Source organism: Vulpes lagopus, chromosome 19 (genome assembly GCF_018345385.1).
Source record: "Vulpes lagopus strain Blue_001 chromosome 19, ASM1834538v1, whole genome shotgun sequence".
Taxonomy (NCBI): Eukaryota; Metazoa; Chordata; class Mammalia; order Carnivora; family Canidae; genus Vulpes; species Vulpes lagopus.
The window spans coordinates 6,093,835-6,121,215 of record NC_054842.1 but is presented as its reverse complement, the minus strand read 5'-3'; the positions used below and the strand labels follow the sequence as shown (position 1 = coordinate 6,121,215).

At 37.2% G+C, this 27,381-nt stretch overlaps 1 protein-coding gene across 23 annotated transcripts in view; it reads right to left on the bottom strand.

Annotated features, from left to right (window-relative positions):
* The window catches only part of ARPP21 (cAMP regulated phosphoprotein 21), a 155,117-nt gene that overhangs the window by 75,628 nt on the left and 52,108 nt on the right, over positions 1-27,381 (bottom strand). For 9 of the 23 annotated variants that reach the window (XM_041734333.1, XM_041734338.1, XM_041734350.1 and 6 more), the window contains exons 8-13: positions 26,835-26,894; positions 25,969-26,109; positions 11,723-11,831; positions 9,756-9,857; positions 3,094-3,131; positions 1,193-1,252 (exon numbers count right to left, since the gene is read on the bottom strand). In XM_041734333.1, the coding sequence (XP_041590267.1) occupies positions 1,193-1,252; positions 3,094-3,131; positions 9,756-9,857; positions 11,723-11,831; positions 25,969-26,109; positions 26,835-26,894 (510 nt within the window). The remainder of the gene's footprint in view (positions 1-1,192; positions 1,253-3,093; positions 3,132-9,755; positions 9,858-11,722; positions 11,832-25,968; positions 26,110-26,834; positions 26,895-27,381) is intronic. The other 14 variants (XM_041734339.1, XM_041734340.1, XM_041734351.1 and 11 more) reach the window with 8 other exon arrangements.

The window sequence follows — 27,381 nt, the reverse complement described above, 5'->3', positions numbered from 1 at the left end:
CTCACATTTCACATATTCATCGGCCTAAATAAACCAGGCTGTGGTGGGAGTATAGGAGTACTGGTAAATTCTTCTTGTTCTCTGGGGTTTGAGAAGAAAAATGCCGTGTTATCTTTTAATCTACAAATGTGATAATAAATGTTCCATTGATAACAAGGGGAAGGCAATTAGGCTATGTAATTCAATCTAGAAAAGTGAAGGAAATTTTTAAAAATTATTTTTATTTCTGCCAAGCTGAAAAGGGAACAAATTAATTCAACTTTTCTAATGATGAGGTCCTAAATTCACATTTACTACAAAAACTTTCTGAGCACTCAATCCAATAATTTTTTTTTTTTGGTCTTTTCTTCTTTCTAAGAGAGCAAGAGGTTTTGTTTGTAAACAAATAAGTTTTCTCCTTCCTACAACAGAGATGAATCCTAACATTCATAAAAGCAGTAATATATTAAATATATATAACATATTGAGTACATTGATAGCGTTATGTATTCTTTTTGCCCTATAGTGCATATTAGAGGTATATTTAATAGGGTAGTAACAACATGGGCATGGTCCCTCTGTTTTCATGGAGCTTTCAGCCTAATATAGAACTTAAAATATGCAATATTAATACATAATAAGTACATATATATCCATTCCCCATATCTTACAAAGATCTTACCTTAAATAGTTCATTATAATTGGAAGTAACCCTGTAATTTCCTTTAGAAATAAAATCTGTGCTTGAAAAATGCATTGTTTGAAGTATTATGATGGACAGTAGTAGCCAAAACTCAACTATCAAATGGCTTTGTCATTGGTTTCTTTTCCAGTATCAGGTATGTATATATAATTGCAGACTATCAAATAAATTTTAACTTGGTGTGATGTAATTCACCAAAGTTGAACTGAGAACGTTAAATCAGAGTGCTTCCAAAGTTAACCTTTGAGGGGAAAACAAAAACAAAACCCCACCAAAAATGGGAAATCAGAGGAAGAACTCAAGAGGATTATATACAAAGCAGTAACTTCCTAGCCCCGTATCTCACATTATCCAATATGGCCTCAGCGCTAGCTATGTAACAAGCTTTACAAAGATGTAACCAAACATATTTATTTCATGAACAGATATTTTACACTAATACACTTATATTTAACATTGATTCTGCCACATAATCTGAAAACACATTTTAAAAAAGTAAACCATACCAACCGAAAGAGCTGTCTTTTCTTATAGGTCTCATTGCATATGTTACTGTCTTCCAAGAGCCTACTGGAAATGAAAAACATGGTTTTTATGATATTAATCCTACTGACACTAAATGCCCTATGTTAAAAGGATGTGTACTCCTTTGTAACCTACCTCTCTTGCAAGTCAACCCCACAGACTATTGTTTTTGTGTATGATGTTGAGTTTTGCAATAATAAGTTAATGACAGCCTGCATTTTCCCTATCCTAGGATTAGGGTGCCAATACTAGATAAGAAGGAAAGGAAGAAAAAATAGAAGGAATGGAAGATGAGAGGAAAACAAAATAAGCTGATGTTTAATAGACATTTAATTAAATTTAATTTAATACTAGTTGTGATTTTTTTTCCCTTGGGTAATATAAAAGTTATCTTTTATTAGAGGATAAGGCAGAGTGAAATACTGACATTTCAAAGAGAAGTATCCAAGAAATGTTTTTATTTTTATAGAGAATCTACTCAATTATATTTCTGTTTTTGGAAATATCAAGACTTATTCATATATGCAATTCATGTATGTGACCAATTATTGTAATGAAGAATATAATTCAATTTGAATCTAAAAGACATGTAATGTGCATTAGCAGTCTTTTTCTGCAAAATCCAAGTAAATGAATAAAAATTCGGATGTAAGGCAGGGGAAATGATTGGCTGGATGACTAGTGAATAATGTTTTTCTCTGAATTATAAGCACTCCCTTCATTCTTTTAGTTAGAATATAGAATTTTGGGGTGCTTCAGAATCATCCCAACAATGTTAGTGCTTATGGATTCTTAATTTAACTATAAATAGAGAACATTCACTTAAATCTGTACAGATTTTTGAGGTTGTTTTTGAATGCCTTCTGTAGACATGTTATCAACTTTCACCCATTCTTCTAGAAGAGATTGTTCAATTGAGAAGGTTAGTTAGCAGTTAGAAAGATTTCTAACTGCTAAAATAAAAGTTCACTTTTTTCCCCAATCACCTCTAATGCCCAGTTTAAATTTTCTCTAAGTACTGGAATTTATCAAGCAGCCTCCATTTAATCAGTTTTACAGGAGCACCCATTAAACCAACATCTGAAATAAAGTTAAGTATTGCTTTCTGAAGTGATACCATATTTACATTCCAACTTGCCCACTCTGATGCACCTCAAATGTGATTAATACAACTAAAGTATAATTCTTTAATTCCCCTTGAAAAGCTGCAATTAAATCAATGGAACATTTGAATACCTATTTCAGTTTAGAATTATGTCTTAAAAGTATATGTTAAATATGAAAACCTTTGGCTCATATGCTCAAGACTTTGTATAAGTTGTATAATTCATTCATCTCACTACAACCACCCCCCTACCAACTCCCAAGTTAGTAAATCTAGATGAGATTAGATAGATTTCCAAGTTAGACTAATAGGTTGTTTACAGTGAGAAACTTAAAACAATATTATTCCAATCTTTGTTTGCATGGCCATATATAAGTATGTGGCACAGGAAGTGGCTAATAATGCTCAATATACAAATACTGTTAACAGCCTAATCCATAAGCCAATGAAATTGCAAGTTCATTTATGCCTAGTAATGCCTGGTAAAGGTAGCAGGAATTAGACTTCCGGAAGGACTGGAAATTGAGACTTTAAATAAGGAAAATGGACAAACTTATGTTTGGAAGTAACAGAGAAATATTTCCCCAAATTAAATAGTTTTTTTGGCATGCTAGATAACACATATGTGTATGCATATAAGTATGTACGCATAGATATATGTATTTACTTATACATATATTCAAGCACACACTTATATATGGGATATATACCTATGAAAATACAGGACACACACAACAGACTTTGTTCCTCTAAAGACATGAAAACACAAATTTCATTTTACCTGTTTTCCACAAAAAGGCTTTCCTGGGAGCAAACTGACTGAAAAATAAAAAAAGGCATTGTATCAGACGTTCTGGATGTGCTGAGCAATCCCAAATCCTTGCCTGATTTTAAAACTACTTTTCCCCTCTGAGAGGAGAAGAAATAAGAAAAATATGCACAATGTTTTGAATAAGTGAAAATAAAAAAGGAAAAAAAAATAGGTTAGAGTTAGAAGTGTAAACCATTCTCTTTCTCTTTCAGCACACGAGTACTTTTCCATGAGGGCATCTCCAGGTTACAGATAGATTTAGCCCATTCAGCATCAAGGTCAGAAGGAGAGAGAGGTGAATGACACTGTCGGAGAATCGGAGAACCATGTGACCACTGGATCCTGAGCTAGTGGTTTCTTCTGGGGCTGTGAAGATGCAGCCCCCAACAAGAGTCAAAGGACTGGTGCAAATCAAGGCAGAGTGCGTGCACTTAGCACAAGCCACCTGAGGATGGGAGAGCCGTAGAACCACAACGCTGCAGTTATTACCTGGCAATGATAGACTTTCGTGAGATAACAGATTGACTGTAAGACTCAAAATTGAAGAGATGCCATCAATCAATGTGGAGAGTGGGAAGGGTGCGCAGAAGACAAGTGAGAACAAAATGAAGCTAATTAGAAAAAAAAAGTCAAGCCCATCTAAGTCAATAAAATGACTTTCTTCATAGCTTCCATTCCCCTAGCTATCACTTCTCTACTATCCTGTGTTTAATACACACATAGGGAAGAGAGAATCCCATTACCATTGCAAGCTGGGGAAAGGCAAATCAAATTAAATTTTACCAAGCAGAAAAAGAGAAGTCTAAACAAACTATGGTGCAATGGCCCTGTAACATAGTGACTGTGTTTAGGAATTAACAAAAAAAGTTCTCAAAGTACTGAGTTTCTAAACATAAATATATGTGCCATACTATCTATATGTGTAGATTTTCTAAATGATGAATAAATGACCTGCTAAGCAGATAAATTGAGACCTAACAGGTCCATTTGAAGAGAAAATAAAACTAAAGTAAAAAAAAGGATCTTTCAATATTGAATTCTTAAATTAAAAGATCAGCTAATGTAACCACTACTCAGAGAGGCAAGCAGGATATTGGTTTCTCTGTACATTTTGTTGTAGAAATCAGTTCCTTTCACTAAACCAAAGGACTAGCTTTGGGCATAATGTGTTTTCCTCAGTGGTCTGAACGTTTCAGTGAGGGCATCTCTAGAACTAATTCTGTCTTAACCTTTGTGCATGTAACATGCATCCTGAGTATCAAGGGCACAAAAATCTTATTTAACAAAAAGAAAAAAGTCAATTAAGAGAAAAGCGTTTCAGAAAATCTTTTTTAATTTGACATTTGTGTTTATAAATAAATATAATTTATGTACCACTGATATTATTCCTGTGAAGATCTCTTCATAGTAAGCAAAAAGTCCCACCACCTTCATTTGCTTTAGTTTGGTTTTACTCCTGGTTTGATTCAAATTATGGAATTAATTGTCTCAGGTATACATTAAGAGCTCAATACTTTGCTACTATTCAGCTCTTGTAGTCAGAAAGAGGTCAATTATGTTTATAATGTTCGGCTTGGTAGTGAAGTTACTGAAACTCTACTAAGTCTTTGAAAGAGTTGAACAAAGACACACTGACCTCTTCAGACTCATTAATCCACTGGTATTTGGGGGAAAGTTAAGCTGCCATAACTCTTTGAATGAAAAAATAAGGCACCTGCAAGTTCAAGATAACTTTCCCAAAAACATATCTCGAGAGTATTTTCCAATTTTTGTGCAAAGGTCCTAAACATTTATCACATGATCCATCCAACACATTTTCATAAATAAGACAGATATGGTTATGGGCTGTGACTCAGTAGCTGATGAAAATAAACTTTTTAAAAAAGTTATATTAATAACTTTCAAATTTTAATAGCAGAGAAAGATAAAATTGTCACAGTAATTAAGTGCAGCATTCAAAGCTGTCACTTATATGCATTCTCAGATATAAAGGGCTCTTTTTTTTCTTTCTTTTAAGGAGGAAATGATTTTGCCTAATGAGTTACAGAATTGTCTCCACACCCCACCCCCAATCCAGGTGGCACTACATGCCCTTCTCATCGGTTGTCAAAGAAGAGGGATCCCAGTGCATGCTGGGGATACTGTGGAAGAGCTCCTCCCAGAATCCCTACTTATACATAAAATATCCTTCAGAAACCATCCTCCAGGCAAAACATGTCTTTCTCAAATATATTGCTTTTTCAACGTAACCTTGCCAAAGCCTGCATCATTGCACTGAATTAATCATAAAATAAGCTGAAATTCTTGGTAAAGGAAACAAGAGTTGTATTTCAAATATTTCTGACTACAAAAATACACTCATTTTTTGAGAACTAAATTGTTGTGTGACTTGACTTACAACAACTTCATTCTCAAATCATAAATGTGTCTTATCTCAGGCTACCCAAATTCTCAAACTATATTGAAGTTATTTCTCTAGAAAATTCCCAAATAATCTGCATATTTTGATTGTGGACTTAAATTAAAAAACACACATGCACATACACACACGCAAACACATACACCTTAGACACCAAGATACATTTGTAAAATATTCAAGAACACTACTAATTTTAAAATAGATTTCGATTTTGCTGAAGGGTAAATACCAGGAAGTATTTCTCTATAACTATTGTGACTTCAAGTAGAAAAATAAACCTGCAACATAAATATGTTGCTATTTGAACCTGTTTGAATGATTCCACTACTTAAATAATAATTGGCAAGGGAGGTGGTTTTATTACCTCAGTTTTTAAATTATGAAGATACTAAGTTAAAGGTCAGCTAAGAAAGAGATTAGACACCTATAACTTAGTTTCCTTATGCTGGATTCTTTGCATTTATAATTGACTTACTCTACTTGAGTTATTACCTTGTGTACCTCAACAATCTGGGAAGTAGCAATGGTCATTAGGGAATTTGGAATTGCATAGATGAAGGCTCTCCAAAGTGTTCTGTCTTTATTTGAGTGGTAAAGAAGATTTGTTACTATATGTATTGAAGGAAGTTCATACTGCTATGGTATGTCCCTGCATTTACATTAATAAAAGATCCAGTGATAAACTGTTAACACATGGTGGCCCCCAATGATCCCTGCCTGTTGGTATTCACAACATTTTGTAGTACCTCCCACATCGTACCAAGTTTGGTCTGTGCCTCCAACCAAATACAGCAGAAGAGAAGATATGTCAACTCCAGGATTAGGTTATAAGAGCCTGTAGCTTTGGGCTCTCTTTCTTTCTCTCTTAGATCACTTGCTTTGGGGAAGTTAGTTGCCATGTCATAAAGACACTCAATAGCCTATGGAGAGGCCCACACAGTGAGAATTGAGATCTCTGTATAGCCAGTGAGGACCTGAGGCCTGCCGATAACCATGTAGATGAGTTTGGAAGCAGACAACCATTCCATCAAGCCTTCAGATGACTGCAGCCCCAGCTGACAGCTTGACTCTAACCTCATAAAAGACAGCGACCCAGAACTGGCCAGCTAAGCCACCCTCAGATTCCTGACCCACAGAAACTGTGAGGTAAAAGCATTTTGTTTGTTTGTTTTAAGCTGTCAAACACTGGGACAATTTGTTATGCAGCAGTTAATAGCTTTAACACGGGGAACACCAGCCTTATGACTGCATTGTTTCTACAGAGCTACAGGGCTAAGGAGAAAGGTGCTGGGCAACTTTTTTCCTTCTAAGATAGTGGCTCTTAGCCTTTTAAGGGTGATGACAGCTTGTAAAACTACAATAAACAATAAAGATCATTTCCTTAGTCATAGATGTAATATTTTGCAGATGATGTTGAGGACTTTATTTAATCTTTGATGCCTTTCTATGAGTATACTCCGGCTAAAGGATGCCAATTAAAAAGCCCTGGCCCCAGGAGATCAAGTGGAAAAGGAGTGCCAGAAACAGGCAGGTGCCCTACTTGGATTATTAACCCCAGCAGTGCTGGTGCTGGCTGCCAGGAAGTCTATCACTGGAGCTCACACCTCTACTCTACTCCTGGAGGGGGAAGAAGCCACAGCATTTCAGAGGTTGCCGATGATACCACGGATTGGAAAGGCTATGTCAGCATCTTGGCTTTTAAGCTTTCCCACACTTTAGCAGCCTGCTTTTTACTCTTTCTTTCTTCTTTTCTTTTTTCTTTCTTTCTTTCTTTCTTTCTTTCTTTCTTTCTTTCTTTCTTTCTTCTTTCTTTCTTTCTTTCTTTCTTTCTTTCTTTCTTTCTTTCTTTCTTTCTTTCTTTCTTTTCTTTCCTCTTTTCTTTTCTTTTCTTTTTTTAAAGTAGGCACCATATCCAGAGTGGAACCCAATTACGGACTCAGACTCATGACCTTAAGATCAAGACCTGAGCTGAGATCAAGAGTCAACACTCAACCAGCTATGCCCCCAGGGGCCCCTCAGGCTGCTTTAACTTTTCAAAAAAATTTTAATTCAGCAGTTAGCTATAGAGGCTTGAAACTTCAGCACTTGCCTCTAATCTTTAACCTGGGACCCAGGTTCCTTGTGTTAATCTCCTTCATAGGGCTGTAGGGAAATGCAATGTGGACAGGGAGTCACACTGACCCCTCCTGCCTGTGACGACCTCCCTATGGATATGGGGATGTCCACATGAAGGGCAGCAGCACAGGAATCATCCTCCTCACAGGTGGGCATCAAGGATACTTCTGCCACCTAGCCCTTGAGTGTTCAGCAGTGTGGCACTACTTTGAAACAAAAAAACAACAACATACTATTTGTATATTATCTGGGTGATTAATATTTGCTTTTCAACATAACTCATTCATAAATTTTATGACTTGCTAGAATGAAAGTCAGAGGGAAATTTTGTGTCTTCATGTGTGTGCACATATATGTGCATGCATGTGTGTAAGACAAGGGGAAGGGAGGATGGGTAGAGAGAAAGAAAGAAAAAGCATAAAAAGTAAACTAGCCTTCAGAAAACTCTCTCTTCATGAAGCTCATCAGATGGCACATGCCACCTCCCAGTCCAAGTCCACTGCAGGCATCCCTACACTATCATGACTACTATAATGGAGCCTCTCCTTACTTCATCCTTTTATCGAGGAAACACAATTAAACGCCTACCATGTATCAAGCTATGCTTTGCACCGTCAATAACTCTGATCATAAGAAAAGTCTAAATAGCCCACACATATGCAAAATCTTCTAGAATTGCACATGGACACTATCCTTCTACAGCTGAGGTAGCTGTAGAAAGGTAGCTTGTAGCTTACTGACCAAAATCACACCTCTGTCTTTCATACTCTGCTAACTCCAGAGCTCTGAGCCACATTGTTCAATCATGAAAGTTCTATTTTATTGTATCCAAGAAAGACAGCAAGAATCTAGAAAAGATAACAGAAACCTGTATAAACATGAAAGAATGCACTGCTGGTGGAATTTAAATTTCCTCTGCAGCTTTATACTGAAGGATCCAGCATGAGCTGGAGGACCAGAGAAACTGGCTTGGGCCTGAACCTCCAAGGTCAGAAGGCCTCCTCCATGCTAAGACAGACCTAGGTGGAGCCTAGGTCTCCAGTCTGGCTTGGTAATGGCCTGCAGAGCAAATCATAACAGGAAGTAGGATGGCCCCCCCTAACCCAGCAAAGCCATGGAAGACCTACACGAAGGAGCTCCCATCTCTATTTTTGCAAAGGGAAGAGCCCACGACATCTTAGGAGGCTAACACGTGATTTCACGGAATGGAAAAGCTTGCCCTTTTCACTTTCTTGCATTTAAATCCAACTGTTTTTAAAATCACTTTTTCTTTTTTTTTTTAAGATTTTATTTATTTATTCATGAGAGACACAGAGAGAGAGAGAGTGGGAGAGAGAGAGAGGCAGAAACACAGGCAGAGGGAGAAGCAGGCTCCATGCAGGGAGCCCGACGTGGTACTCGATCCCGGGTCTCCAGGATCAGGCCCTGGGCTGAAGGCGGCACTAAACCGCTGAGCCACCCGGGCTGACCTTAAATCACTTTTTCATTTTTATTTAATTGCATTTGATTTTGGCCACAGTGGGTAAAAGGATAGAAAAATCCCCACCACATTTTCTTTGCTGGGATTTGAACAAAAGAAATCATTTTATGATTATTTCCTTCATAAACTGCTCACAGACCTAATTTGATGTGAAACTGAGGAGGATGATGAGTATTATCATTTCACTTTGATATAATAAAATGCCTGCGCTTCTAAGAATACAGAAAATTCTGTGTTTATGTATGTGATTAATAGAATCTCGTTCTTTTTCATATGTCTTTCCTCTGCACAATATTAACACCAGAAAAGACAACAGTTGGCTGTCTGCAGGCTAACATAGATGTGAAGGCATTTTTTTTTCCAATCTGGCAACCTCGCTGTGGACTTAGGGTCCATCTTACTGACCAAAATCACACCTCTGTTCCCTCTTAGGTCATATCCTGGGAACACACACAACCCTTGGCTACTTTTCCATCACTTCCCTGAACCAGGTCCTCTTCCAGAAACACCTCGGGTATGCTGCAGTTTGATTTGTCCCTGGCTCCAGCTTCCTGAGTCCTGCCAGCTCGCTGTCTGGGGAAGGACCACACTAAAGAGGCAATTAAAACAACTACTCACATCATGTGCAAATATTCTCTCCCTCACTCTCTGATATTCCTCTTCTCTCTCTTCAATTGATTTACTTCGTCTGTCATCTCTAAATGGATGCATTCTGTTTTGCTGAACAGAAAAAAGAAATCAGTACGGTTATCCAAGTTGAGCTGTTGGAAATCTGCAGTTAAGCAACTGTCAGCTGAGAATAATAAATGTTCACTTAAATAAATGGAGCATGAAGAGTCTCATTCCCTCTGGTCCCTAAGGCGGCTGTGCTGGTGTGTGTGTTGTGTGTGCATGACACACAGTGGCAGGTGTCTGCTGCTCCTGCTTGCTTCCCTACTGGATGCAGGTAGGACAGCTGTTGCCAGAATAAAGGCACCTGGATGTGCCTCAGGTGTTCAGCCAGTTCAGCTATGACGTGGGTCACAGTGATGGACTCTGTCTCCTTTGCTAACCTGTGTGCTTCGGGGTCCTCAGATGAAGGCATATCGTTGAGGAAGTAGCTGGCTAGTTCAAGGCGGTCCAGGGAAGAAATGGCTCTAAAAGCTTGGGTACTCGAGACACAGAACAAGGGAACAAAGAAATAAATGGGCAGAAAGGAAACTGGACATAATGTCTCCATGTCCTAATTTGTGTTTCTTCTTTACTCAGTGACTGACTGACCTTGTACTCTGTGTTTGGTGTAGAAAGCAGAAACTAAATTAATTTGAAAAGCCCGTTTATTGTTCAGGGTCAGTATCAAGGTATCAAGGAACCTTAAAGTAACAATCCAAAGAACCCAGCATGAGGACTGCCTTGCATCTGCACCACTGCCTGCATCCCCCCACCCTGCGCATCGTCTTCTTGCCATTCCTCACAACCTGCCCTGTGTTAACCAGGTTCATCCAACCATTCAACAAACGCCCACTAAGTACACGACACAGGCACATGGCTCAGAGTCAACAGGAGCTACCTGTAGCTGGATGGTGGTGGAGGTGGGGGTAGGGAGAAATGAGATACAAATGATGAAAGGTTTAAAAAAAAAAAAAAGTGCGTCAGAGACGCATGTACTGGCTCCCAGTGACTCACTGAGAGTAATTAAAATAACTCGAGTGAGATGCATATGGTCTTACCTTTAAGAATTCTAAAGCAGAGTCTATTTTCAAAAGATCTATTTGGATTGTCAGAGACACAAAGTGTCATTGTAAAGGCATTATGTAACTCTCTACTGTTCTAATTATTGTTTGACCTTTGTTTTCCTTCGCCATTCACTCAGCTTTCCTCCTCATCACCCTGGGTCCCACACTACCCCCGGCCCCAACCTGGAGAAGAGGTTTAGCAAAGTCTCTCTGCCCTTGCCAAGGGACCATGAATAAGGCTCCCTAGCACAATGGAATGTTTTGTCACAAGCAGAATACACAGAAGGAGAAAGTTCTGCTACGGTTCATGCAAAACAAGCACACAGTTCACGTGGACAGTAGAACATGGGAAGGGGAGGGGAGACGAAAACATGAACTCGATTCTTTTCTGTGAAGACTTATTTTAGGAGAGTTGCAAAATCCACCTGTCCTCACCATAACAAGGTTTGTTGTTTACAGCTACACCGGTTGGTCATCGGTCCGTACTGAGAATCCAGCTCAATTTGTGCTGTAGGGGTGGAAGGGCTGCCATAGTTACACAGACATCTGGAAATGCGATGACAAAGCTTTTCCCCACAGCTCCGGCCGCTGGCATCCCAACCCGCCCAACACATGCAGCGGGAACTGCGCCAAGCACCACCCATGCAGCCCAACACAGAGCCATTGCTGAAGCAACCAGGACAGGTTTTCTTGGCTACCCACTGAATGCCAAAGGGGGAGGCCAGGGGGCAAAGAGGTTGGAAAGAGGACAGTTGTCTCAGAGGCAGGGGGAGTTGGGGGAGGGAGAAGGGGACCACAGAACGACAAGAACATAAGTCAGCCCACCTTCAAAAACAACAATGTCAGCCACTCTCAAACTTGAGAACCAACCTGATTGTCTTCTTTATCAATACTAGAGTTATCTCGCTTCAAGATAAACCGCTTCTGGGATTCTTCACCTTTTTCATCTTTTAAATGTTCACAAAACCTTTGCTCTGGTCTGCCAGCAAAGTAAAACATATCAATAAAAAAGTTTTCCCCCCATTTAAAGTTATTTTATTAGTGCTGTTTTTCCCCCATAGAGGCATTCAACTTAAAGAAAAAAAAAAAAAGAAAGCAAAAGAAGTTACACGTGGTTTCGATGCTAGAATTGCTGGCATTATACAGGTAGGTTAATAATATGTCACTTTACAGGTCTTGTTAGAATACCTTTTGTTGTTTTGAATCCATTGTCTTGTTTGCTGAATGCTTGCTTCTCACCATGGCTGAAGTTAAAAAAACACTTTAAAGGCCTGAACACATATAGCGTATAGATGTTTTCTTTCATTGCTTCGACCTCCATCGCTCCTGAATTCAATCAAGTTCCCAGCCACAATGTCAAACAGATACACATGTTTAGAACTTGGGCAGACCATATTAATTCACCAGTGTCTGCAGACTACGACAACTCCTGTCATATCCTCCCTTTCGAGAGCCATCAGAATCCATGGTGAGAGAGGATCATCTATAAATTCTTTCCATCTTTGTCAAAGACAAATGCTCTGGCATCTGGCTCCAGTAGACTCTGACATCGTTGACCATGTCTTGTAAATCAGTTCAGTAATTGGGCAAACTGGACATATTTAGTTTAAATAACTAAATGGCTGATTAGCATGGGTAAAATGCTCCAAGCTGTTACACACTATTGATTAGTCAATTGATTTTTTTTTAAGGTTCTCTTAATCATTTTGTATTATTACTGGAAAGGGCTCCACATTAGTGTTAATTTCCCACACTCGTCACTGCATGGCACAGAACTCAATGAATGGCTTGGGCATGGGTTCACCCCCAGCGGAAGTGCTAGAATGTGTGTCCCAGGTTTAGAAGAAGTTGTGATTGATGATTCTCATTAAAGCATCTCTGTCATGTCTGATGTATTACTTCTGAAGTCCAGTGGGTTTTCTATCCCTACTGGGTTCATTATGCATTCTGTTATTGGAAAGCCACTTCATAGTGTCTGTTGTTTAATATGGGTGACCAGTAATTAAGGGAATCTCATAGTTTCCTTCTAACTCCAAAACAAGCAAATGGCATGTTGAAAACAAAGGAGTTGTTTAGTGTATATAGTTCAATTCTTGATGAGATGCAACCTTTTCTTAGATACATGTACACAAATTATACGATATTGGTGGAAATTGGAATAATACCAGCTATAGCTTCCAGAACCCTGTATAGTTTTTGAAAAATGGTATTAACATCTTAGTCAATCCTTACAATAAAACTCTGATGTAGGAGAAACAAATGTTTTATGCTTCTTTTACAGGTAAAGAAACCATCCCTCATGATCCTTCTGACTCACAAGTTTCTAGATTCTCCTGGCAAGCCACAGGTATCAAACAGCCCATTCACATCCCTGCAGTGATGTGATTCAGCATCTCTGCTTACACAGCACACAGTGGGCAGGAGGCCCTCCAACCTCGCACTGAAGGACAAAACCCCTGCATGATATCACCCGAAAGATCGATGGAAATGCTTTCCACAAAAATTAAAATGTAAAACATGACACAACAATCTGGAGGTGCAAATATGACATTTGAAAGTCAGAACAACTGAGGGAAAAAAGTGAACTTGCACTTTACTGTGAAAAGGCCATTCACAGCGGAGAAGTGAAACATGCTTCACGTGCAGCATGGTCACAGAACACTTTCTACTCCCCTGGAAGGTCTTCTAATGTTCCTTGAGTACTGGGAGACCACTGTCAATGATGACAATCTCCAGGAAGTTTTTTAAAGCTTCCTGATATTTTCGGCCAATACTTAGCTGTTACCTTGTTTTTGAGGCAGCAAGTAAAATTGGGATGTCAGCTTAAATACAAATGCTGATGGCATCAATGCTAAGTAAGTCTCTCCTAAATGTGCTTAAAACTCCATAGTCTGGCGAATTCTAGTAGATAAAAATGGTTTGCTTGCTGCTAAGTTTACAGATCTATTTCTTGTATTTGTTGCTAATCGTCTGTAACTGTTCGTTTAGATAGAAAATCGTCTCGAAATGTGAACTTTTTGACTCATGAGCATAAGGTGAATGTGCTTTAGACTAAACTCTTCTTTAAGAAGAAAACCGCTTTGAGATTTCAGCATACTAACCAGGGCAAGAATGTGAGGTCCATGTTCGTAGAAACCTTGTTTTTTAAATACTAAATTCTTAGTGCCTAGAACAGTGCCCGGAATATGGGAAGCATTTGGTTGAATAAATAAATTAATCATTGTATGAATGGATGAAAATTTAATAGAGATGCATATGAATCACTTTATTTCAGGGACAGGTCCAAAGAGTCACTGAATAAGATATGCAGTCATAAATTTTTAAATTATAAAACAGAACAAGAGAGTTTGGTTAGTAGGATCATAAATTCAAATTTAGAACACAAGGAAAATCTTTAAAAATCAAATTTATGTTTTGGTTCAAACTGATACAAAAGAATCATGTTACTTTATAAAAGTTTTTATAATTTGAGGGTATTTTGGGAAAAGAGGTGGAAATAAGAATCTGTAGGTTTTTTTTTTTTAGTTTTAGAACTTCTCAGTTTAAAGTATCATAACTACAAGAGGTGTTCAAACATTATTTTTGAAATTTCATTTGCATTTCTTCATAGTGCTGGTTTATTTGTGTTTCATAGCAGGACATATTTAGGAAAAATACATATAGCACATTAGAAAAGAATAAGGAGTTTGTTCTAATCAATACTGTGAACATGATTTGGAGCAAAAGCATTTCTTGATCTGATACATAGTATGCAAAGTGCATTCTCCACAATAGCTTTTCAAACAATACCTTGTTTAAATTTTTTTTTAGATTTTAGAAGCTAATAGTCCAAATTATTAATTTGTTCATGATATTCCAAAAATATTTTGAAAATAACCATTTGAAGTTTGTTAAAAGGAAAAAAAAAACTTATTAAGATTGTTCCAGGTTGATTTTTATCAAGAATTAACTATTATTCTTGAGCTAAAGGGCAATTTGCAGTTTAAACTCATGCAAACTAAAGTATACAACTGAGTATTGCACGTGATTGAACTACAAATTACTGGTAATGCACCATTATATTAGAGTTTTTAAAAAATCCTTTTTACCACAAATTTAACATCATAGCAATATTATTTCTTAGTCATAAAATGAATGGAACTGAAGTAATATATTATGGACCTTTATTTAAAATGGGAATGAATAACTCTCAGTGTATCAATATGAGGATGTAACTCTAAGACAAACTTCTCCACGCTGCAAAATGTCATGGTATTTATTAAAATAATGATAACTAGAGTTGACTACATACATATCTCATAGTCATGTGTAACACATGCCTAATAGTTTTTTTTCTGATGGACTTTAGTCCATGATGTATTATTTCTAGCTTTCTCTATATCATCAAAAAGCAAAGGAAAAGGACTTAATATTTCTTCTTGATGAAAAGGTAGTTTCTTCTTCTTAAGGCACAGTTTGTAGTAGGTATTTACTGTGAAACTCATTGTTCATGTGTGGTGAACAGTATTCGCATTTCTAGCAGTGTCTTGGTATCTCCAATCAAACCTCTGAAAAATCAGAATGAAGTCTTCACTGTTCCTTATTAGACACAGCTCATGAACAGAGAGGCAATGTGGCTGAGTGAGAGACCCTGAGCAAGACGTTCAAACTCTGTCTTCTAATCAGTCTGTTTCAATTTTAGGGTTTTTTTCCCCCTTGAGGCTTAAAATAAATGAACACTCATTATTATTTTTAAAATCTTTTTCATCTGGAAATATTTTCACCACCAAGTTCTTGAGACCAAATTTATTACTTTTCTTCCAAATAGTTAAACCTAATTCCCTGTCTCCCTCATATACACACAGATGAAGAATTCAATTCTACTGAATATGGACAGGCTCAAACGGGAGCCTTTGAATTTCATACCGAATAACTGAAAGACAGCCATCAATATGCATAAGTATCTTAACAAAGAAAGGTTTCTGTGCACAACAGGATAAAATATTTTGATGGTGTAAGACATCTATCAAAAATATTTTAATAGATGAACATATTAGAGGAGTCTAGAACTGCTCCTTTAGTACTTTTATAAGTCTTTAATTAAAATATTTATAGCTAATGTCTTTTGTTTAAAAAATAAAGTCCTACATTCTTCTTCAAGTATTTTGCAGCTTCCACTACCATTTTGTCATTTTATACCTTTTTGTTCTCTTTTAAATGAGACTACATCTTACAAAATCCATATATACAGTGCTAAGTATTTAGTTTCCTTTATTAGCATCTTTCAAACTCCCATTCTCAATTTTATCTTTGACAAATTTATTTTATTCTTATCTGTCTCAATTGTACTGTACATATAAACAGAGACATGCAAGCTAACATGGGACCTGACCTGAGCCCTCCTTTAACATAAGGCTGTCTATCAGCAATGATAAAATTAAGCAGAATACTCAAAGACAACAATGGTATATAAGGCATCTCCTCTTATTGGCGCTAGCACCCTGAAAAGCAGGCTAGGTGCATTAAGAGACTTGAGAGTATCAGTCAGCCCTGACAAAGTGATCCCATTTCTAAGAACGAAGACAAAGAAAACGATAACACATGCATACACGGTTTCATTTTTCAAGACAGCAAAGCAGTGGAAATCCCCAGGGGCCTGATTAAGTAGCAGCTGAAAATATCTCCATATGTAAAATGCAGCTATATAAAATGATATCTAAGGCTACTGACTAACAGTAAAATGATGTCTGAAAGAATATACTATAATCACATTTATGCTGCAAGTATAATATCTATTAAGAATAATGATAGTAGTTGTCTCTAGATGTGAGGTAATGGGCAACTTTTACTTCTAACCTTTTATATATTTGTGATTATTATAATAAATAGCATCTTATAACAACAAATAATAAATGCTATTGGTTTAAAAAGATAGGAGACCAATTCAACAACCTACAAGTGGTTGGTATATAATCACTGGGTTGTGGACAAATAAAATATTCTTATCCTTTGAAGTTTTCTTTCATGTCCTATACTATTCTATTACCTAAAATAAATATTTAGTTGTTTAATTTTTGTCAAAACACTTTTATTGCTATGCCTTGTTGATCAATATGTAGAGATGCACTTACTAATGACGCTCTAATGATAATAACCGATAGCGTTCAATCTCAAGACCTTTTTTTCCTCTTTAAAGAGAGAATCCAAATACTAATGATTACAGAGAAAAGATAAGATACAGAAAAAAATAAGAGGGATGAGAAAAAAAACGAAGAAATTATGAAATTTGAAAAAGAGAAAGGAATCTTATGCATTAAGACCTAGACTTTTATATACATATAACCTTCTAAATATACAGATACATATCTGTATATTTATGAATTTGGCTGTTTCTGAACAATACCGAGCATGGTATCACCAACAATACCAAAGTGGCACACACATCAGATGGGTATGCTTAACCTAACAAAACAAGCATGTTTCTGGAAGTTTACCTATAAATGAGAATTTCCACAAATGAGAAATTTTTTTTCAAGGGCCAGATTGTCACTGAACTTTTCTGTCTTTAAGTTCTCTTCCATCCTTACATTTCCCTATTACGTGAACAGTAAAAGGTAGTGGCATTAATATATGCAATGACCAAAGCTCCATTTCCTTCAATGGAGCTTGAAACACAATGCATTTGAATAATCCAATATTTTTATATAAAATGGATGTGAACTACCATACCTGATTTAACATAGCAGTACTTTTAATAATTAAACTAAGTTTTAAACAACTCACAGGTAAATGCTGATAAGTGGGCCTAACAAAAGTTTATCTTTGCAAAACATGCATTGTTGGGCCTTTTCAGCTCTGCATCTTACTAAATGTGTTCTTTTTGCAATTTACTTGATTTCCTTAAGACAGAGGTGTTGTTTTGTTATAAAAATGGGAGGTAATAATTCTTATCTTAGAGTATTTGAGAGGATCAATGAGATATAAGATAATGCAAGCGGCAAGCCCAATGTCAGGCACTAGTACAGCACTCCTTAAATGTTATAAACCATCACTACCATTGTCCATATCTTTCAGAGTAGTCAAAATCTAAAGGTACCATATCTCCAATGAATATTGAACCAGCATTTACATTAGTGTTAATTTTAATTAGGATAAATCCAATCTGTACTATGATATTCAAATAATGGTTTGAGTCATGAATTCCAAATGAAGCAGTAACAATTGTCTAAAAGTAATGTTTTCTTTGGAAACTGCTGAATGTGATTATTGTTTCTTGGCATGAAAAGCTTTTTGCTTACACATTACAATGCTGTGTATAAAAACATTCCATTTAAGCTTATATGCAAATATAGTATTTTACTTGCTGAGAAGGTCCAGAGTGATCAGTGTACTTTAACTGATAGAGAATGACTAAATATTTTTTGTATGTGCGAAGAAATGCTGTTTTTTCATTTTCCTGGTTTAAAGGGCAGGTGAGTGGGAAGCGAGGGCTGTGCTCCTCTGGGAATAGTGTGGAATCTAGGAAGGCTAGGAGGGTGAAAGGAGGACAGCTGTGGGGTAAAATGTATCAGTAGCGCATCCACTTCTCGAGGTAGATTCCAATTTATTGTTTGAAGACTGGTACTGATAATCTAGCATTTAAATATGAGATTCATTGGAAACCAAATACCTTTGACCAGTAAACCACAACTTCTCTTTCTACTGTATGGCCAATTCTATCTTTCCCAAAGTCATGATAATATGTTAATGGCCTCTTGACTGTCAGAAATCTTAACATCAACAGGACACAAGAAATACATCAAGAAGACCAGCTATTCATTATATATAGCCAGACTCAGATCTGTGAGTATGCCTAAAAACTTTCCCAGGACACAAGTGCTAATGGGACTGTCAACCCTAAAGGTAGATCCAGAAGCAAGAAAGGGAGAGCTCTGGAACTGGGTATAATTCTGTCGCCTACAGCAAGCAAAGCTGCAGGTGGAAGATAAAACTCTTGCACATTTGGGATAATATTGTTTGTATATATATATATATACATATATACAGTGAATACCTCTCCAACTTTCCCAAACTGTATGACACAGATCATATATTTATGCACACACACATGCCTGATCAAAATTATCTTGGTTCCTTAAATAAACTACAAACAGAAGATGGGCATGTTATATAGCCTATATTTCTTTTGTTCAAAGCATGACGCTGAACATCGGAGAAACACTTTTCACTTGGCACAGTCTAGGAACATGGAATTGGGTTTTGTTTTACTTTTACATATGCGAGGAGAGTTTTCCATCAAGTGTGTTCTGTGGTTCTGGAGTTTTGTTGGCACCACAGTTTTAACATCCATTTTAGTATTACTGTTGTTTCACTGAGTTTTCTGTTCAACTTTAAAAATAATGAAATGCGGGGCACCTGGGTGGCTCAGTGGTTGAGCATCCGCTTCTGGCTCAGGTCATGATCCTGGGTTCCTGGGATCGAGTCCCACATCGGGCTCCCTGCATGGAGCCTGCTTCTCCCTCTGCCTGTGTCTCTGCCTCTCTCTCTGTATCTCTTATGAATAAATAAATAAAAACTTTAAAAAATAATGAAATGCAAATTAGGATTTTATTAGGAAACCAAGGGATAGCGTTTGGTTTTCTTCTTATGTTTTCATCATTTCAGAGTATTGCTTCTATTCACATTAGTTCTTGTTTCCCTGAACTTGGGAGAAGGGTCATGGCTGAGGCAGGAACAGCAGATTTCAGTCTTAGATCTTCTATGGATTGAATAAGTAAGATCAAAACACAAATCTCAGTTTTTGCTCCTGTAAAATGGTCTAGCTTCATCTACCTCGAATGTTGTGAACTAAGTAAATATTTATTTATTTATTTAACATCATCACTCTGTGGAAAAGCTCTCTTAACAAAAAGTTATATTAAAGATTCTGTTGTAGAAGGAGCATGCATATTTCATTTCCAAAATCAAGGGGTAAATCATTCATGCAACATTCCAGGGCTCATAAATAATTTTAAGTGGGGAAAGGAACGCAATAAACTTATTTTCTCTCCTCACAATATGAGACTTACCTATCTACAGGATTCATTCTCTGAGGTATTTGAGAATAATAATGTGAGAAAATATAATAGTTGAGAGAAATGATATAATGTTAACAAATCGGTCTTACTTTGAGCTTCGGTATTGATTAAAGGACTAGGTTATCAGTTCAGTAAATAAAGCTTCATTGCCTTCCTGAGAGCAGTGTGATTCTTAGGTTTCTGATCTTTGGCTTCAAGTCAGATGCTTTTCAAGGCTAGTCCCATAAAAAGTGCAGAGTAAATTTATCAAAATTTAAAATAACAAGATGCCAACCAACCACTCATAGATTTACAAGAGCCACTTGATTAAATTGAGGTCTGATCTTCCGAGGATTTTTAAGCAGCAGTATCAGGATGCTACTTGGTTACTGACAGTGCCATTCACATGTCCGACCAAAAAAAAAAAAAAAGAAAAGAACACATGTAGGGGAGGGAAAACTTGGGGTTTTACTTAGTTTGTTTTGGTATAAGCCCTGGATCACCTGCAGGGAATGAAATGCTAAGGATCAAAAATCAAGGATTCCCATTTGAAATAGCCTCTTCAGGAAACTGAGCAGAACAGACATCTGTTGCTGTTCTGACATCTCCTCTCTGTGTCTGCTGCTGGGCAGGTGGAAGGTTCCACAGTCCACCCTCTTTAGTCAGACATATTCCGCACTTTAGGGATTCTTAACAAAGTCAACTGGGCTCAACTGCTTCACCAAAGAGAAGCTTTATTTGTAACTTGAACAAGTTCATCACTCTTGTGATTTACCAAATAGCTAGCCCAGATAATTATCGTTTCTGAAAAAAATGAACAAGCAAACTATGGTCATCACTGCCCAGGTCCACATGTCTCAGGAATTCAGGCCTTGTGCTCACTTAAGATGTAGGCCCATCTCTGCCTTTGGGTCACTACTCATATTTCATGGTTTCTGGGGCAGGGACTTCTCTCCTCCAGTGGAGGTGCCATTTCCTTCTTTGCTCTGCACTCTGGAAGTAGGGGATTTGAGGCAATGACAGTGGGTGGGTGCCAAGTCAAAAGAAAAAAAATTCAAGAGATGACAACCTTTTAACATGACAATTATCTGGGACTAGTTAAACAGTTACTCTGACATATGCAAAAACATTCAGATACTCATGGGACTCTCTTTGCCTATGACTGATCTTGGCCCTTTGGAAAACACTAATGCAAGGAGATAGTTTCAAGCCTCCAAATCATAGAATCTGAGCTTAGGTCCTTTCTCTAAGATGGAGGAAGGCAGACAGAGGTGAGGAAAATCATCCAATAAGAGAACAATGGGATGCTTTGGGTTAAACACTTAAAAGAATAAGCAAATGACAAAGTATAGATCAGAAAGGCAGACAAAGCAAAGGGTAAAGTTTCTCATATAAAAATAGACTCATATTTATAGCACTTAAATATTTTTCAATAAAATCATTGTTCATATTTTTAACCTCAATACTAAAAACAAACAAACAAAAAGTACATTTTAAATATCACGTGTAGTACTAAAATAACAGAGGCCCTAACATTCCTACCTGAATTCCCAAGGGGCTCATTTGATGCTACCACTCGATCTGACAGTTAACAAAGAATCCCAACAGAAAAAAAAAAAAATTAAGTGCTAGAAAGTGAAACTTATTTCTGGCAACATATGGCGGGGGGGGGGGGGGGGAGAGGGATAAACTAAAGGGACAGAAGATGACAGGGTGAGTCTCAGCTCAAAACCACCATTCTTCATTTCAACAAAAGGCAGTAAATTCTAATGAGAGGCTCCCTCAGCTATTCAGACCCAATCTGTGGACCAGTCAGTGTGCTGGGAGGCTTCAGGTTACATATACTCACCTACTCTTAACCTGGCTAGCTCAGAGAACCACCAAGGCCACTGTGCTATGAGGGTCGAGGGTCAGGTGACTTCCTTGTCAATTCTCTAAAGTACCCAGGTTTGCTCAGAGGAAGGCACTTTCCTGGAATGTCTCCCACATGAGCAAGGCCTCATTTCCTACTCTCTCTGGACTACTGCATCTGTCAGCCTCATCCCATGCTCTTGTGGCTCTGGCATGAAACCCTGGATTTGGACAATTGGGTTGTTGTGGTAATTTTGTAATAATACAATAGGCAGGTTTACCTCCTACACTGACATTATTGATAAGTGTAGCTTTTTCATTTTTAAGGAGGGAAATGATTGGAGTAAAGCAAGGTTGAAATTGAATTGATATCATCCCCCTACCAAATATCATACTTTGTAATAGTGATAAACACAGAGGATGTAGCAAGAACTATCAAATTGTGGGAAGTATATGTTATTTACTGATACTATTGGGTTCATCTTCCAAAATATCTCCCCTTCCCCGCAGGCCCATTCATTATTTCTTATCAGACAGCAAAAGACTTAAAAGAGGCAGAATTCCCAACCAATCTGGGGAATCTTGTTGAGGATTTTGCTCAAGATGTTCTGGGTGTTTTTGCTCTAAGACAGATTATTTAAGAAAATTGTTCTTGATATTTAACAAACTAACTCGGATCCCAGCCATGCTAATCATTGCCTCTCTGTGAGTACAGATTTGAACTTGAGTGTGTGCCTCATTTTCCGCTTCTGTAAAATAAGACTCTAATTACTTAGGTTGTAAATATGTTTTCAGGATGAAATGAAATAATATATATGCAATAAGATTATCCAGTGCAATGAATAATTAGTTTAGGTAATGCTCTTATATCACATGTAACTGAAAAGTCAGTCCTTGGACAAATTTTTTTCATAAAGGACAGATATGTTTTACCTCAGGATCTTAGAAATCCTAGATGTGAGTAAACCACATATACACACGTATGTAATCCTCACAGTATATTGTCATGAATAAATGTTTTGAACTTCGTATGAAACTATTCTATCTCTGAGAAAACTTAATATTCTCAAGTCACATTGTATAATCACTTGAACTGTTTATAACCTAGGAAACAAGGATTCCAGGAAATAAACGCCAGCCATTTTGTTGCTGATAGGTATCGATGTCAGAGGATCAGTGTCATTGAGGAAGAAAAGTTAAAAATTATATTAAAACATGCTTTCTGTCAGTTCGCTTTTGTATTCTCCATCTGCATTTTTCTGCATTTCTCCCAAGCTATGGTGCCATTTAAAATATGCACTTTCATGTATTTGCACTAAAGTAGCATCAGACTGCCCCCCACCCTGAAAGGGTATTCCCCAAACACAAAACCCATGAGGAGTCATCTGAGGAATTTCCACCTCTGCTTCCCTCCCTCATATAAATGGAAAAAACATCTCCATCCAATTAGGCATCTATTATAATCCATCTGTTACTGTGGTCCCCACAACCAACACGTGCCAATTGCCCTGAGAGTGCAACTCTCGAAAGTTTCAGAGAACCAAAGCAAATCAAGACACCCAAGACTTAAAATATTCTGAAAGGAATATTCCAGTTTAAACTTCAAATCCAAAAGAACATGGTAACAAACTTTTAAAATACTTTTAAACATACATCTTTCTACAGAACAACATTTCTCCTCTGCTAAAGCTGCCAACAGTGATTCATATTCTGGGGATGTGACTTATTACTATCTGAAAAATGACATTTAACTCATCCACTTCTCTTGTCCTGAAAGATATCAGCACTCCCTCCCCCTCATCCCCAAACAACAGCCACTCAAATAGAGGATCGTCAGAAAGATGGCCAGAAGAGAAGAGCACGACTTGACAGCTCTGGATTGAACATTAGTAAGCTCGACCCTTCAGGAAATACCTTAAAAGTCCATGATGTACAGTCATTTGTCTTTCTGTTTAGGCAAGACCTGACTCACAGAGCGGGGCTAGAAGGTGTGTACAAGAACAGGCACGAGGAAGAGCCAGTCCAGGCCTTGCATCACAGCAACTGTACCTGAAGTGTTCTAGGCATGTACTCTCTTAGCTCCTCCTGAAGGCATAGACATGAGGCATCTATTTCAAATTGGCCATTAGAAAACACACACACACACACACACACACACAACCTAGTGTTCTCCCAGAAGTGAAGAAGTCCAATAACATGATAATATGATACCCATTAGCCAGAAAATAAAAGTTTTAAGGGATAAATTATATCCTCCAGTCATATTTGGAAACTTGCAAGAATAACACAGGTTCAGACAAGAGCTACTCAATAGAACTTTCTGAAACAATGGCAATATGCTATATATGTTCTGTCTCATAGGAGCACTTGAAATGTGGCTAGCCTGACCAAGGAACTGAATTTTGAAGCTTAAATTTTATTTAAATTTAATTGATTTAAAACAAAACATACATAGCGATATGTAGTTAGGGGCTACTGTACTGGGCATAGCAAGCTTAGAACCATCACTCAAAGCTCACGGAGAGTCTTCACATGGGGCTTAATTTTCTCAAAAACCACTCTACCCAGATACAGGTCTCAAACACGTGTGCTAATATTGTAACATGGGATTGCAAAAGTGACATGAATTAAAAATAAATGCACTATCTCTACTAGTTGAACCTGTATCAAACAATATACTTGATCATTGAGCTTTTCCATGTCTGTTATGGCCTAAATAGAAAAGGAAGAGAAAAACAAATGGAAAAAAAAGATTGTCCACTGCTGGCCTATTTCACAATCAGCGTGTCACTGCACTTACTGTATGTGAAAGTCATAAGTGAAACCAGGATAGAGAATGAAAACCCACAACAGCAACAATGAGGGATGCTTGATGGAGAGGGGACATATAAAGGATGAACGGACAGTGACTTTCATTCTTATGACAGTTGAAAATGGGAGGTACATGTGCTAACAATCAGATAAAGTGGAACACTGATAAATTTAAAAATGTATTTTGCCAGCACAGTAGAACGCAACCATAGGACCCAATAATTCTGAAGCTTCGAGGACCCTTAAATATCATCCACTTTAAACTCTCCTGCAGATAAATAAGTAGTTGGAAGCCAAGAGAAGCGAAGTGCTTGGTGTCCCTGAGATAATAGCCCAGCTCCGTCCCAGATCTCTGTGTTCTCTCCACTGTGACCTTCACTCTTGTTCTGCGGAACACAGACTGAACCTTGAGTAGAGAAAGAGCCTCATCTCTAGCCCTACTTGTCCAGCCTCTGGGGAGCAGAAAATGGAGTGTTTAAAACACGCTGCTCTGCTTGACACAAAAGCTCCCTTCACTAACACAGCATTCCTAAAAACCATGCAATTTACACAATTTACTAAGCACACTATGAAAAAAGAAATTACAAGGCACAAGTGTTTTAAGCGAATGCTTTGCATAGGGACCATTTTTCAAGTTAACACGTATCTGCTATAAAAGGGGCTTGCACTGTGCTCAAAACACACATGCTTTTAAGAGATCCAAGTGCAAATTTCCAAAGCAAATGACTACTCATCCTACACTTTTGGGGACTCAATGGGACCATGAAGAGATATTAAGATAGAAGCAAATGATTATTTTAAGGAGGAAAAGCAAATAAACGTCTTCCTTTTAGAGCTAGAACTGAGCTATTCAGCTCAAAATTCTCCTTTTACAGGTGAAAAAAAAAAACGAGATGGCAGATTTTAACTGACTTATTTCAAGTCACACAGCTATTAAGTAAAAGAATGGTGACTTTAGGCACAGGATTTCTGTCTCTGGGGGGCAAAGCTCTTTGTTAATCTAGAAACCACAGTAAGACAGATGTCTATGGACCAGAAAAAGAAAGAAAAGGACAATTATCCTGTATATGTCCTTGCTGTTTTAAAATGCCTGTTTTTTTACTTGAGTTATACTTTGACATAAAATGTTCCATGCTTTTTTCTGTAATCACATGGAGTATTGATGGAAGAAAGAAAATTATGTTTCAGGAGCTGTGTAAAAGATCCAAGAATAAACCCACTTTACTGTCTAAATTTTATAAACTTTCCTGGTCCTCAGATAATCTTTTACAGATAAATGCCACATACCGCTGATAAGTGCAAGAGATAAATAACACTGCACATTTTAAATGCCATGTATTTTGAATTTTCTAACATGCTCTTATAAATGAATCCATAAGAGAAAAAGAAAATGCTAAATAAATACAGCAATGGGCTTACATTCTTGTGTTGCTGGTCTTGTTGATGATAACAGATTTCCCTGTTTGATCCACATTGTGATCCAACCCAAAGTAAGCCGCCACTCGATGAACAAGCATCCTCTGATAGGATGACATCTGAGGGAACTTTTTATAATGATTACTGAAAAGGAATATAAGAAACAGTGGAATCAGCACTTGCGTTTTGGGCCTGTAGGACATTCTATAGATACACATGTAAAACCATTCCTATTTCATCCAAACCACTAAGCTTAGTTCATCTCTGGCATCACTTCATGTCCTCATTTCCAGACAATTTTCCACTTACTATGGATTTATCGATTAAGCTACAATAAGCATCTTTGTTTCATAGTTGCGCATTTCTCTTAGCAAAGAGAACTTAATGTCTGTTGGAAAGTATTCTATTTTAGTCCATGATACCTTATCAACAGAGCCAGGCACGGGACAAATGATATGACATAGTATGTGACTGCAGATGCCTATCTGGAGATGTGTCATTACACGGTTTACACTGAAAGCAACACAATTATGACCAGGCATAACTGACTGCAGCCAGCTGGAGCCCATTAAAAAACTATAATAAAAATGAAAAGGGTTGCTTCTTGTCACAGCTACTCTATGCTAATCAGCAGCCCCCTGTTTATAGTCATTTTGTCAGGAATTTAACAAGCAGGCACACACATGGTCCAAGCAACAATTCCCTTCAATATATAGCTTCTAATCCTAATAGCATCTCCATTTAACAAATTGGCAAACATATTAAATAATGTTTTATCTATCCCTAAATCTTTCCAGAATGAATAATTAAATCCAAATACCAAACTAAGACACATCATATAAATTAATCAGCACTGCAATAAAACATACTTGTTGTCACCAATGAAATCAATAATTTCCTGCTCCATTTTCAAGAGTATCATCCTGTCCCTGCAAAAATAAATGTCAAAATGAAAAGGTTTGATGTACTTGCCATTCTCAAAGACCTAAAAAGTTCATTTGCATGTCTGAAAAAGATTGGTTGAACCCATGTGACTATAAATCTTTAATCTAGCTCTTCTCTGGAATATGCAGTCCATATACATGTGATTTCATCCTACTTAAGATTATTTCTCTTCTTGTTTGTTAAGCATTTTGTAAAATTGAAACTTCTATAGTTTTAATGTTAATTAAGACATGTAAGGGATTAAGCCCATAAGACACATCAGATACATTGTATATTTTAAATTAATAGGAAACCAGAGCAAAGCAAAGCCCAATAAGTCAGTAGGGCATAATTGGTTTCTTTAACATTGATTCTAATTCTCTTTCTTTCCTTAATCAGTATCTCTTTGTGACCAGGAAAGCAAAACTTGTGAACTATAATTTATTCTTTGAGTAACTACCCACGAATTAAGACTATCTGTAAACAATAAAC